This window comes from Ambystoma mexicanum, chromosome 4p, assembly GCF_040938575.1.
Source record: "Ambystoma mexicanum isolate Mex_15411 chromosome 4p, UKY_AmexF1_1, whole genome shotgun sequence".
Taxonomy (NCBI): Eukaryota; Metazoa; Chordata; class Amphibia; order Caudata; family Ambystomatidae; genus Ambystoma; species Ambystoma mexicanum.
The window spans coordinates 706,754,909-706,767,256 of record NC_090927.1 but is presented as its reverse complement, the minus strand read 5'-3'; the positions used below and the strand labels follow the sequence as shown (position 1 = coordinate 706,767,256).

At 44.4% G+C, this 12,348-nt stretch overlaps 1 protein-coding gene across 4 annotated transcripts in view; it reads right to left on the bottom strand.

The window, feature by feature from the left end:
• Window positions 1-12,348, bottom strand: part of SENP6 (SUMO specific peptidase 6) — a 2,017,494-nt gene that overhangs the window by 1,246,682 nt on the left and 758,464 nt on the right. For all 4 annotated transcript variants that reach the window (XM_069606272.1, XM_069606273.1, XM_069606275.1 and 1 more), the window contains one exon: window positions 8,084-8,456. In XM_069606272.1, the coding sequence (XP_069462373.1) occupies window positions 8,084-8,456 (373 nt within the window). The remainder of the gene's footprint in view (window positions 1-8,083; window positions 8,457-12,348) is intronic.

Genomic DNA, 12,348 nt, shown 5'->3' with positions numbered 1-12,348 from the left:
CCAGGGAGGCTTCTTCAAAGTCCCTGAACACACACTACCAACTCTGGAGTCAGTACATACTTGTTCAACACGATATCCTTTGAAAATCTGACTGTCCTGCATCTGAACCCTATCCTGACCTGCCTACTGCTGGCTCCTAGACCACTAGGGTCTCTCTTCTGTCTCAGAACATTCATGTCCTAGAACAGGCAAGGACTTTAAAAGATAAGGCCTCTGACTTGAAACCATAACAAGTGTTGAAAAGTAGTTACTTGTAAATGTGTTAGTGGGTAACTTTGATTCCTGAAAATAATAAGTTACAAAGTGTCCAGAAGTTATGACTTAAATTTGATTGTTAACTGCCACTCTAAAAAGCATGTTATTTTACTTTATTTGAATACGTTTTTCACTCTTCTAAAAAGTAATTGAGTTGGTACTGTATTATTCTGAAACTGAATGAGTGTAAAAGCTTGATGTTGCCATTCTTAAAGTCTACCATTGGGTTGTGCTTACCTTGATCTGCTTAGTGCATATCTAAAATAGTCTTGTAGTTCTCACTCAACTTAGAGTTGCATACTGCCCCTTTGTAAAGTATATCGTTTCCTACTTACCTTCAACTGCCGATTGCCCTCCTTATGTCTGCTAGAGTTCTTACTCAACTTAGAATTGTATTCCACACTTCTGAAAATCATCATTGGTAAACTGTCTATTCATGTATTAGAAATAGTGTTCAAGTTTATATACCAATACGGTTACTTACCTTGAATAGCTGCTGCTCTGCTAAACTAACATTGGGTTATGCTTACTTTGAATTGATTAATGTATTCAAAAACAGTCTTAGTGTGTTCATAATTTTCCATGAATAGCCAACTGCCATCCCTCTAATAAGTATACGAGTTGTGTTCTGAAAATTGACAGCGGTGTTGTAACTGCATCCATTCCTAAGGTAAGAAATTTACATATGATGCAAGGTGTATAATTGTAATAGTGTTGGTCTAAACTAGGTGATGCATGAAACTGAACACTAGGTCATGACCAATAGGATCTGCTGCCCTTGAGTTACTTACTGTATTCTAAAAGTCGATTTTTTTTAATGTTTTTATTTAGTTTGAGTTTCAGATTTCAGCGGAGCAATTTATACTTTCGTCTGTTCGCCTAGCTCCATCAAGCGGGTTATTCTGGGGGCGTTTGCGCTAAGCTGGCGAAAATTTGATCTAAAATTTTGACCTTGGCGATGGCCCAGGAAGTCCTTTCACCTCCTATCAGACGCGACCACCATAGATCTTCAGCGACATATGCTTTAGCCAACTGATGAGACAAGTAGGGTGTTTGAAAGCAGTGAGTTCCAGGGCAAGATAATAGCAGATGACGAATTGATTCAAGTTCTGAAGATGATTCACAGAAATGGCAGTTAGTGGTAGAAGCCCTTCTGATCGTCAGTATCTCGTTCGATGGTAAAAAGGTTTAGGCGTGCCCTTAGTAGAGCAGATCTTAGTTTTTTTTAGTAGGATGTCTTTTCAGAAAGGGCTGAATAACGTTTAGTTTTCAGAACACAACTCGTATACTTATTAGAGGGATGGCAGTTGGCTATTCATGGTAAAGTGCTGTCAGTTTATAGGTGAGCGCTTTCTCTAGAGTTAAGATCCAGTCGAGATCATCAAGTCTTTTTTTTGTTTTTGTAGGAGCTCTTCAACCGAACTGCCGCACATATCCAAGTTTTCTTTGCAATCTCTTTCCCATTGGTCCAACAGTTTGCATTTTCCAGTGCTTAACTCTGACCTCAGCAGAGAGAAGATCGGAGGGCTCGACGGGTCAATGGTTTTTCGGTACAGCATGATGCCGTTTCTGGTCATGATTGCTGCAAGTGAGATAAGCATTCATTGGGACGATGGCGACCGCTGAGCGGGTACACAGAAGCCTTTTAATTTATTATTACGGCCGCGATCATGAGTAACTTGATTCCCTTTGGCCGTTCTCTACATTGTTACCTCTCCATGGCGTCAACCATCTGAAGCTATTATTTAAGTTTCGGACACATTCCAAATAAAAAGGAATCCTTACAGGCAGATTGCTTTATGGAATCCGACAGACACTTCTGAGGATTCCCTTGATGTCAGGACACTTATTAAATATCACCACTATAGCTGTTTGCTTTGCATTTTTGAATAAGCACCAGCATTTCTTTCAGGGGCTGAGCTATCAATTTTTCAACCTGATTAAGGTGGTACATTCCTTCTACCACCGAATCGCCAGTTCTGCCACGGTCCATCGACGTGGGGTGTGACCACACCCGTGACTAGTGAACGTGGCTTTCCACGCTTCTTACCACTCACGACAGCGGCTGGCGTAGTGTGTCACTCATTTCTACTAGCCTTGAGACAGGAATTCAAGTTTTGTGTTTTAGCCTTATTTTCATTAACTTTGAGTCCAGCATTTTTTTGTGGCATCAAACCACAAGACAGGGTTTGGGTTGACTGTTCGCCATTAGACTCATGAAACCGGCAGCAATTGAGCTAGGACAGTTAGCTGGAGTTCACCAAAGCCAAGTTTCAATGCCCTACCGTTTAACTAGGTTTGTGTTTGAATAGATGTTTTGTTTTGACTTATACCAGTTGAATTCAAAGTATTTGTCTAACCAAATTTCTTCATTTTGTAAGCACTTGCTTAATGTTTTGCAACTCATCAGCTCCACATAATTGTTTGATTGTTATATCTGTTTTCAACTGTTAATTTCCTTTGTAATATCTAATTTTGTGATGAGATGTTTCCCTTTTCTTTATTTGAACCATTGGAATAATAAAATCTAGTTGAGGATATGCTCTAGACTGACCTATTTTGGAGTTTGTGTCAATCACAATTTAGTATTTGCACTTCAATAGTATGTCAGGTATCATACGTCTATTAAACTATGATTTATTCAATATACTCGCCAGTCTAATAAACACTGGCTGTTTATAAATTATTTTTACAAACTATCTACACAGGAACACCCTATTGTTTACCTTTAGTCCTTTACTCCACTTAGTTTCCGGAGCTTATGGAGTTCCTCTTTGTTACCATTGCAAGTGAGGTAAGCAACAGTTCTCGCCTAATCAAAACCATGGGTGTCGATCTGGGGAGATTTAATACTGATCGCCAGAAAAGACTTTCTAACGTGAGACAGATCTGTTTTGGGAGAAACAGGGCCTCTGCTTCGTGTGTGACAGATGGAATCACTTTAGCGCGATAGAATTTTTTAAAATCGGGAGCAGAGAGAAGCAGCCGTACTTCTTATCAAGAATTTTGGATTGAGAAATTAGGTTCAGTGTTTTGCTATGGAGGTGAATTGCATTGAGTTTTCCTTTTGCCGTCCACCATCACACCCCAGTATTTAAATTCCAAGACCTGTTCAACTTTGACACCTACAAGATACAATTTTTCGTTTCCTTCTTTTTTTCCCTCTCAGCCTTTTCTAAAACCAAGATCTTTGTTTTAGATTGGTTTACTTAGAGGTCGTTTCCCGCAGTGTACTTCGCCAGGGTGTCCAGTTGTTGTTGCAGACCAATGACTGTCTGGTCCAGTTGGATCAGATCGTCTGCATATAGAGTAGGCGAGGCACCTTATCGTGGCCAATTTTCAGAGGAAAGGATCTGATCCGGGTGCTTGCTTCTTTATAGTCTCCGAAATAGGCCAGGAAAAGGGCCGGAGCCAAAAGGCAACCCTGCTTTACTCCTCGCATTGTGGCTATCATCGAAGAAAGTAAGCCGCATTTGTTCAGCCGAACATGAATGGTGGTATAGTATCAGTGTTGAGGGCTTTTAACGGACCTACAATCTCCTCGGGACAATTCCAGGCAGCCAGCTTTAGCCAGAGTTTGGACCTGTTGACAAGGTCGAAGGCCTACGTTAGGTCTATAAACGCCAAATAGACCCTTGGGCTATCTTCGAAAACTATGGGCTTGTGGGCACTGAGGAGCATGATGTTGATACTTGTGCCGGTTACTTTCTTAAATCCTGATTGGAATGGATCTGCACAGGGAGCGTCTTTCAACCAAGAGTTAAAACATTTTTAATAACAAGCTGCCATAGACTTTTCAGATTACATCAAGGAGAGCAACTGGCCAAAGATTTCGTGGCTCGTTCTTGCAGCCCTTTTTGTAGATCGGAACGATCACCGACGTCGTCCATGATGCAGGAATTTTTCTTAGTTTTGAGCATCTTTCGATTAATCTGATCAAATTGGACCAATCGATGGGTGAACTTTTTAGGTCCACATTTGTGATGCCGTCCGGCCCTGGTGCTCTTGAGTTTTTCAGGTTAACTAAGCACCATCTGATATCTTCAGTGTCATAAAAGTCCACCATTGGCGAGGAATTGTTGGGTAATGTTTCAAAAGCCGACATGGGGGCTTCAAACAACTTCAAATAGAATCTTACCCAGCTTTGCTCAGAGATTCCATTTCGTAGTAGTTCGTCTGTGACTCTGCCCAATGGTCTAATTCATTTCCAGAAGTCTCGAGAGTTTGCTTCAGTTACGCGTTTCACCATTTCGGCAGAATCCTGTTGGTAAAGGATCAGACGGTAAGATCTCAGCCAGGACTTATAGCTCTGCACTGCCTCTTTTGCGCTAGACCTGTTCTGGGCAGTGTTCACTCACAAGGCAAGCCTTTTAGCTTTCCGGACTTTATTGCGATTAGATGCCAAAAGGGGATTGAAAGTATGAGTGTGGAATTTCTGGGCTTTGCTTTTGTTCTTCGTCCTGTTAGCCATTCCTCTGAAAAGTACAAGGAGGGGTCTATAATCAACTTGCGATTCATTTTCCAAAGTTCTGTATTTGTCCGTTATGGACTTGATGTTATTGGCAGACAGAAGGCGATTTCCATTTCGAGTTGGCTCTACTGCTGTCTCAAAATAGGCGTTTGCACTGGCGTATGAGGCCATGTTATACACAAGAGATTATGGTCACTGTGTTCTCACGTTTGCTTCAAGTAGATATGGTAAAAGTGATTGTGAAGCGAAGATGTAGTCAATGACTGAGTTTGAACACCCCCTTTCCCATGTCGGCGTTGGGATTGCATCCCCAAGTATTGTGGGCGTGTTCAAGAGGTTTCTCAATGTCATTAAATTACACCATGCCTCGCTTCGAGTTTCTGCTTGGGTGCCTATTGCGACTAACGAGCCAGAGGTCACAGATGGGCAGGTCGTATTTAGATCTCTGCAAATCAGCAAGTCTGCAATTTGGAAATCTAAAAATGTGAGTCAATTGTAGATATGACCAACTCCAGGAAAGTGTCTGTTTGGATCCCTTTCGGGTTCCAAGAGAGGTTTACAATCACCAGTTCCGACAAGCGCATTCAGCCCGTCATTCTGTCTTTTCAAGACCAGGTCAGGAGTACTGTTAGAATAAATGGATTAAGCAAAAGTATTTTCACGATGTTCAAGCCGCTTCCCATGCGAAAAGAATGTCGAAGCAGCCGAGGTCAATGGTGCCCGGTGAAGTCAAATGATGAAAGCTCCTTGTGTTCCAGCACCCCAAAGAAACTGTTGAAGGTCCTTGAGCAGTGTGCTGGGAACATGATGGCTATTTGTGAGGTCTTTCAGCCAAAATTTTCGGGAGCCAAGACCAAGAGTGTTGTTTTAGGTCGTGTCGGCTGTCTTCTTGATTACGCTACGGCCTTGACTCGAGGGCTGAAGTGAGATATACCGCCATTTATCAGCGTACCATTTGGGTAGCGAGATAAGTTGCGTTTTTAACATTTAACATTTGTTGGAGAAAACGCAGTGCTTCTTGATGTTGAGCCCTCCTGGCTCACTGCTGTGAGGGCTAGGTCTTTTTGTTGTTAAAGTAATTTGTGCGGGCCGATGGAGTTTCTTTGCTGATGTTTGGTGACCGGCCTGCCTCTTGGTTTGAGTTTTGCTGGTCCTCCGATGCATCCTTGGTCTGGGCAATAACATGTTGAAGTTTCAGTTTTTAGAGGGATCAGGTCAAAACCTTGTTTGCCCCAAGTAACAAGTTATCGACCGTTTATGAAGACGTGTATAGGTGGCATATCGCTTTTTTGCCTTCATGAGTAGGTTCCACAAGTTTAAAGTCATCCGTTTTTATTGGTTTAAGTGAAGACAAGCTGTGGAACAAAGTTAGAACTGTGCGTCTGTTCAGTCCCATGTATTTAGTGTTTTCAGAGCGTTGACGTAGCTTAAAGGTTGGCTTTCCTTTATCTCTTAAGCCATCGTTTCGGCGATGCGGGTGACTTTTAGCAGGGCTCCTCTGTGTTTCCCTCGGTCGCTTGTTTCTCTAGGTTCAGAGGAGGCTATTTGGTTGGTTGATCGGCCTTGGATCTTTCTTCTCTGGACCAGTGATTTAAGCTTGACTGGTGATTTATTAGTTTGTGTCCAAAATTTGAAGGACTGTCCGATGAGTGAGGTGCCGATGTAGATGCCTTTATGATGTCAGAAATGTTTTTAAAATCGGTCGCTCAAGGACAAAGTTTTGCGGGTCGACTTGAACCGTCTGGCGCTTGTGTTCAACTGGGCTTGACAAATTGGTGTGACCCCCAGCTGGGCTGCTGTCTGGCAACTCATGGTGGATGGTGAGGTCCACCTGGTCCTTCTGGTTCAGGAAGTCCTCAGTTGTTTTTGGAGAAGAATGAGTATCCGTGGCCCCCTTCACCAGATCAGTTGGATCATTGAGTTCTAGTGGTTTCGTCGTGATCTGGGTGGCTTTGGTTTGAGCTAGACCCACATCTATCGGATTAGGGTGCTTAGGTTTTTTCGTGGTTGTTTTTATAGGCTCTGCGAGCCGAAGACAGGTTTGTTTTCCATTTTTTGTAGTTTTAGGTAATGAAAATATACTGGCACTGCAAATCTGGGGGCCGTGTGTCATAGAATACTTCGTCTAATTACATTGGTTTCCCATGAATAGCTGACTGCCATTGTAAATGTGTATCTTTAGGTTTTACTCACCTGGAATTGTATATAATTGTGTTTATGACTTATGAAATAGTATTTACCTTTCTTTGGAACATATGTATGCTACAATGTATTTGTACCCATCTACAGCCCTCTCTCCCTCCTAAAATGGGCCTTACTGCTCTGTCCATGCTACCAAATATCTCAGGTGGTACAGCCTTATACTAAGAGTGGCGATTCTGTATTGCCTTGGTATCGTTTTATAAAGCCCTTAAGTGAACTTTAGAAAACAACTTTCCTAACAGCAATACTAGCATTTATTGGGCACAGATAACGTAAAAGAAAGCTTAGGGTGGCAATACAGGTACAACCAATATGAAACATTTTACAGATCAATGACCCATCAGTGGAAATACTGGCCTATATTATGGACATTAGCATTTCAGTTTTGGCAGTGGCAACACTCGCATCCACTCATATGCCAATTCGCATATTCTTATTTCACACAGTGTACCACGAATTAGGGACCGAGGGACAGACTGTGGCACAGTGAGAAAGGGAAGTGGCAGCTCTCTGTACATTGTTAGCATTACCTATGTGCTTGGTACAGCCACCATTCGCAAGATACAAATATCCTATGAATCTCAAATTGTGATTGCTGCACTATCAAAGTAGAGTAACATAAAAGAACATCAGTAGCCCATAAAACAAAGTTAAACATTTGCATTAAAAGAATAGTAATGCAAGACAACATAAACACGTCTAACTATGTAACATCTATAGAGCAAAACGCTGCAGACTCCTAAACTACATAAACTATGCAGTTTGCATTCACTCTCCCAGTCAAGCAGGCTGTAGGAGTTTAAGTAGCCTATCCCAAATTGAAGCACAATCATTGGTAGCAATTTGTCTACATCGGTATATTGCAGGGAGTGAATGCATCCTGAACAAAAAAAGAAAACTGAAGGGTAGCGGTTTGCTCCTATGCAGTGAAAGCCAATGTGTGCCTACCCGTCTATGCCATTGCAATCATTTTTCACTATACAAGTTGCAATAAAATCAATGAAACAATAGTATTCTCAAAAGCCAAACTATCAAAAAACAGACAGTTGATGTCCCATAGCAGGAAGTGTGGTTAATTGTGCTATGTGGAAAACAAAATATAGTTTTTTTTCAACTTGATACCCTGGCAAATTAAATGTGTTAACATTTACTTACTTGGATCATTGATTTCTTTTAAACCCTTCAGTTTTATATTATTTGCAGTTTTTGGAGACCGATCAGCAAGTCCACCTTTTCCATTTGTTGGCAACAGGTTTCGGCCGAGTTCATGATTCAAGAAGATGTCCACAGGAACATTTGTACAAGCACCACCATAAAAGTTCCTTGCATTTAGTCCTATGGTTAATGACTTCTGCACTGTTGAATTATGATGAATCGCAGGACGTGACAGAGGCCCTGCTAATCCACTTATGGCCATACTTTGTCTTGAGTGTCTCTGTAAATCAGAGCTGTTGCAACATTTTGTCTGACTTTCTTTCTCCTTTCCGCAAGCTGAACACAAGGTTAGAAACTCAGTTTGCTCAAGACCCTACAAAATGAAAGAAATAAAACAACCTTGAAATTTTGACCTTGCATGTTATGCCCTTTGCAAACTTTGATAAAAGGCGATTAAGAAAATCAAGAGTTATTCTTTTTAAATTGATAGGATTCTTAGTTTAGGGACACACCGCCATATGAACTGGTAAACTATGAGTTCAGACATTAAGTTGGCACATTGATCCCGATATGCTATCAAATTCTTAGCCTGCATGTCATAAGTGTTTTGGGACAAAGTAAAACATGTATGTCTTACGCACAACATAGCTTGTTTCAGCAAATAGTGGATTGGTGCTAAAATGGAAAATCAACTGGAGCCACCACAAGCACGCATGATACTTAAATGCAATATATGTTAAATACAGATAAAAACAAAATCATAAAACAACAACATGTAAACTCTTGAACAGCAGCACAGAAATACATACTTGCAGTAAAAAAGTGCAGACCCAAGTATGAGGAACAAAATCCACTAGGAAAATGAATGAAACCAACCGTTTCAGCGGAGGACTACAATATATTGCCCAAAAAGCTTTGATTATTAGTGGCTCGCAAGAAATGCGATAGTCCCCACACTGACTTCCAGGTCTACCAGGAAGGTGGTCGAATGGTCAAAGTGTGGTTAAGACCCCCTTCGGATCCCCTTAAACAATCACGGAGTTCAGACCAGGACCACATGTGCATGCCTTTGTCCAGAGGGTCATACACAGGGAGAAGTGACCACAGTACATAGGATAGGCGGAGTGAGGAAGGAGTGCGTTACTGCTTGGACCGAACACAGTATCATTTCCACTGCTGGTTGGAAACTGCGAAGCCTAAAAAACTCAACTCCTCGTGGAGCAGACGCGGCGTGATCAGGGAGTGCGTTACTGTGTTCCTGTGGACTGCATGTTGTGGGCTATGGCCAGGAGGCGTTGAGCAGCTACACAGACCCACATGAAGGAACCAGGTGAGTGGTCCTGTGGCTATTACAGCGGATGACTAGTTAACAGTCTGGGCAACGGCTTTAAGTCTATACAAATCTAAAACAAACGTTTAAAAACAATGCCGGGTAAAGCATCTACAAAACGGAGGACGCAGAAATTGCAAGCCTTATGTAAAGCTACCACCAAGACATGGCTAAAAAGAACCAGATGGTGACGCTTGTGTGCTGACTCTCTCTGCGGCTGCAGAGAACAGAGCAGTATATAGCAGCATGGTAGATGCAGGCAAAATCACCACTTATTTCCAGTCGGCAGGCACTCATGCTAAACCAGCAGAGCTGCAAGAGGCTGCTAGTATGGAAGTTACTTACCTGTAACTGTTGTTCTCCAGCCTGGGTCTGGCATGGATTCACATGCTCATGGATATTCCAGGCTGGGAATCCTCGGTAAAGAAAAAAATCAGTTTCACATCTGAACGGTCTTTTTCCTAACAACCAATCACCCGCCTCTCGGTCATACTGCCCCCAGCCAATGACTGCCCTCTAAGCCCCTCCTCTGGCAGCCATCTTCAGATTTGGTAGCACATAAAGTGGCACTAGGACCAAGAGAAGAACCGCAGAGGGGAAGGCAGGAGGGTTTGCAAGTGAATCCATGCCAGACCCATGCTGGAGAACAACAGTTAAAAGTAACTTGTTCTCCAGCATGGGTTTCTGGCATGGATTAACACGCTCATGAATAAAGAATACATAGCAGTGCACACATGCACAACCACGGGAGGTGGCAAGGCTCAATATTAACATTAAGCATCTCTTGCCTCCTCACCAGACTCACCTTCAAGCGAACAGGTTGCGCAGCACTGGCTGGCCGACTCAGGACTCCTCCCTGGAATCCCTGTCGACGCAGTAGAACCTTGTGAAGGTGCGAGTCGACCTCCACATAGAAGCCCTGCAGATGTCCAGCAGGGGCACATCAGACAGGAACGCCGTAGTTGCAGCGATCGCTCTGGTCGAATGGGCTCTCAAGACAGCACCGGTGACAATGGGTGATGCAGCCGAAGAGCCACCTGGAAATGGAAGCCTTGGAGAGGGCCTTCCCTTGGTTAACAGGGCCAAAGTTCACAAAAAGCTGGGAAGTCTTCCGGAAACTCTTTGTGCAGTCCACATAGAACTTCTGAGCTCTAGCCACATCTAGCAAGTGCAAAGTCCTCTCAGCCGGCGACAAAGGCGTCAGAAAAAATACAGGCAACACCAAGGGCTCATTTAGCTGAAAGTCCAAAGGCACCTTGGGCATGAAAGAGGGGTGCATTCATAGCACTACCCTCGTCTCGTGGAATGTCAAGTAATGTGGTTTACAAGAGGGCCTGGATTGCTCCCACTCGTCATGCAGAGGTGTTGGCCACAAGGAATGCGGTCTTACATGACAGAAACTTCAGTGGTGCTGAATGCATAGGCTTGAACGGAGGACCCATGAGCCTAGTCAACAGCACATTGAGCTCCCATGCCGGGGCTGACGCCCTCACTGGAGGGAACGAACGGAACAGTCCTTTGACAAACTCCTTCACCAGACGGTGTGACCACAGCGACGACCATCCTGGAGATCTGGTGTAGCAGGAGATAGTTGCCAGATGAACCTTGATGGAGTCATGAGCCAGTACAGCATTGGCCAATGACAGCAAATACGGCAGTACCTGCGAAGCTGTGACTCGTAGAGGACCGATCTTCTGAGCACAGCACCAGACGGCGTACCTCTTCCATTTATGACCATAGCCTTTAAGAGTAGACGATGCCCTGCCCTTGGCAAGCACTTCCTTGCAGTCCGCTGGAAAATCATAGCCCCTGAATTCTAACTTTGCAGAAGCCAGGCCTGCAGGTTCAGCGAGCCCGGGTTGTGTTGCGGAATTGCACCTCCTTCCCTGGCGAGAAAATCTGCAACCACCGGAAGCTTGACGGGAGGGGCTGCTGACATGTCGAGAAGGTGCGGATACCATATCTGTCCCGGCCACGCCGGTGTGACGAGGATCACCCTGCACCAGGACCGCAGGTGTTGAATGACTAGTCGAAGAAGCAAAGGCAATGGCGAGAACGCATACAGAGACAGGCCGTCCCAGGGGAATGAGAATGCGTCTCCCCCATGCTCCCCACCTGTGGAAACCTGCTGGCGAACCTCCGCCACTTGGTGTTCGCCGCCGTTGCAAATAGATCGATCTGGGGCTTGTCGCTTCTGCGAAGCTCCCATTCGTGACAAGAACGCAGCTCCCGGTAGAGGGGGTCGGCGACGGTGTTCTTCACTCCTACCAGGTGAAACGGGATTAGGAACATCCCATGGGCGATGGCCCAGTGCCAAAGTTCCTGCGTATCCAGACAGATGTGTGCAAACTCCCCACCACTGTATCGCTCGATGGAGAAGCTCGTCGAGTGTGATCTTGAACTCAAAGCTTCCCGATACTTGTATCCGACAGGCGTCGAGGAACTCCTGTAATGGGAGCATCCGCAGCCTGCACAATCAAATGAGGTACATGCATGACGACAACATGCCAAGCAGAGACTTGATGGACCTCACCCTTGGTATCTTCAGGGGCAACAGCCGTTGTACCTTGCCCAAGATGGCCGCTATCCTCTCCTCCGACGGAGACGCCAGGCACGACACGCACAACACTGTGTTGAGTCGGGACCCCAGAAACAGAATGTCATGCGATGGAGTTAAGCAGGACTTTGCATAGTTCACCAAGAACCCCAGAACCGTCAGGAGCTGGACGGTCGACAGCGATGTCCTTTGAGCTTGCCCGGATGAGCCAGTTGTCCAGATAAGGGTATACGTGGATCCCCGTAGACGCAGCTTTGCCGCCACCGGTGCCAGACACTTGGTGAAAACCCATGGCGCTGACTTCAATCTGAATGGAAGGGCCTTGAACTGGTAATGTTGCCCTTGAACCATGAAGCGAAAAAACTTGTGGTGCCCCTT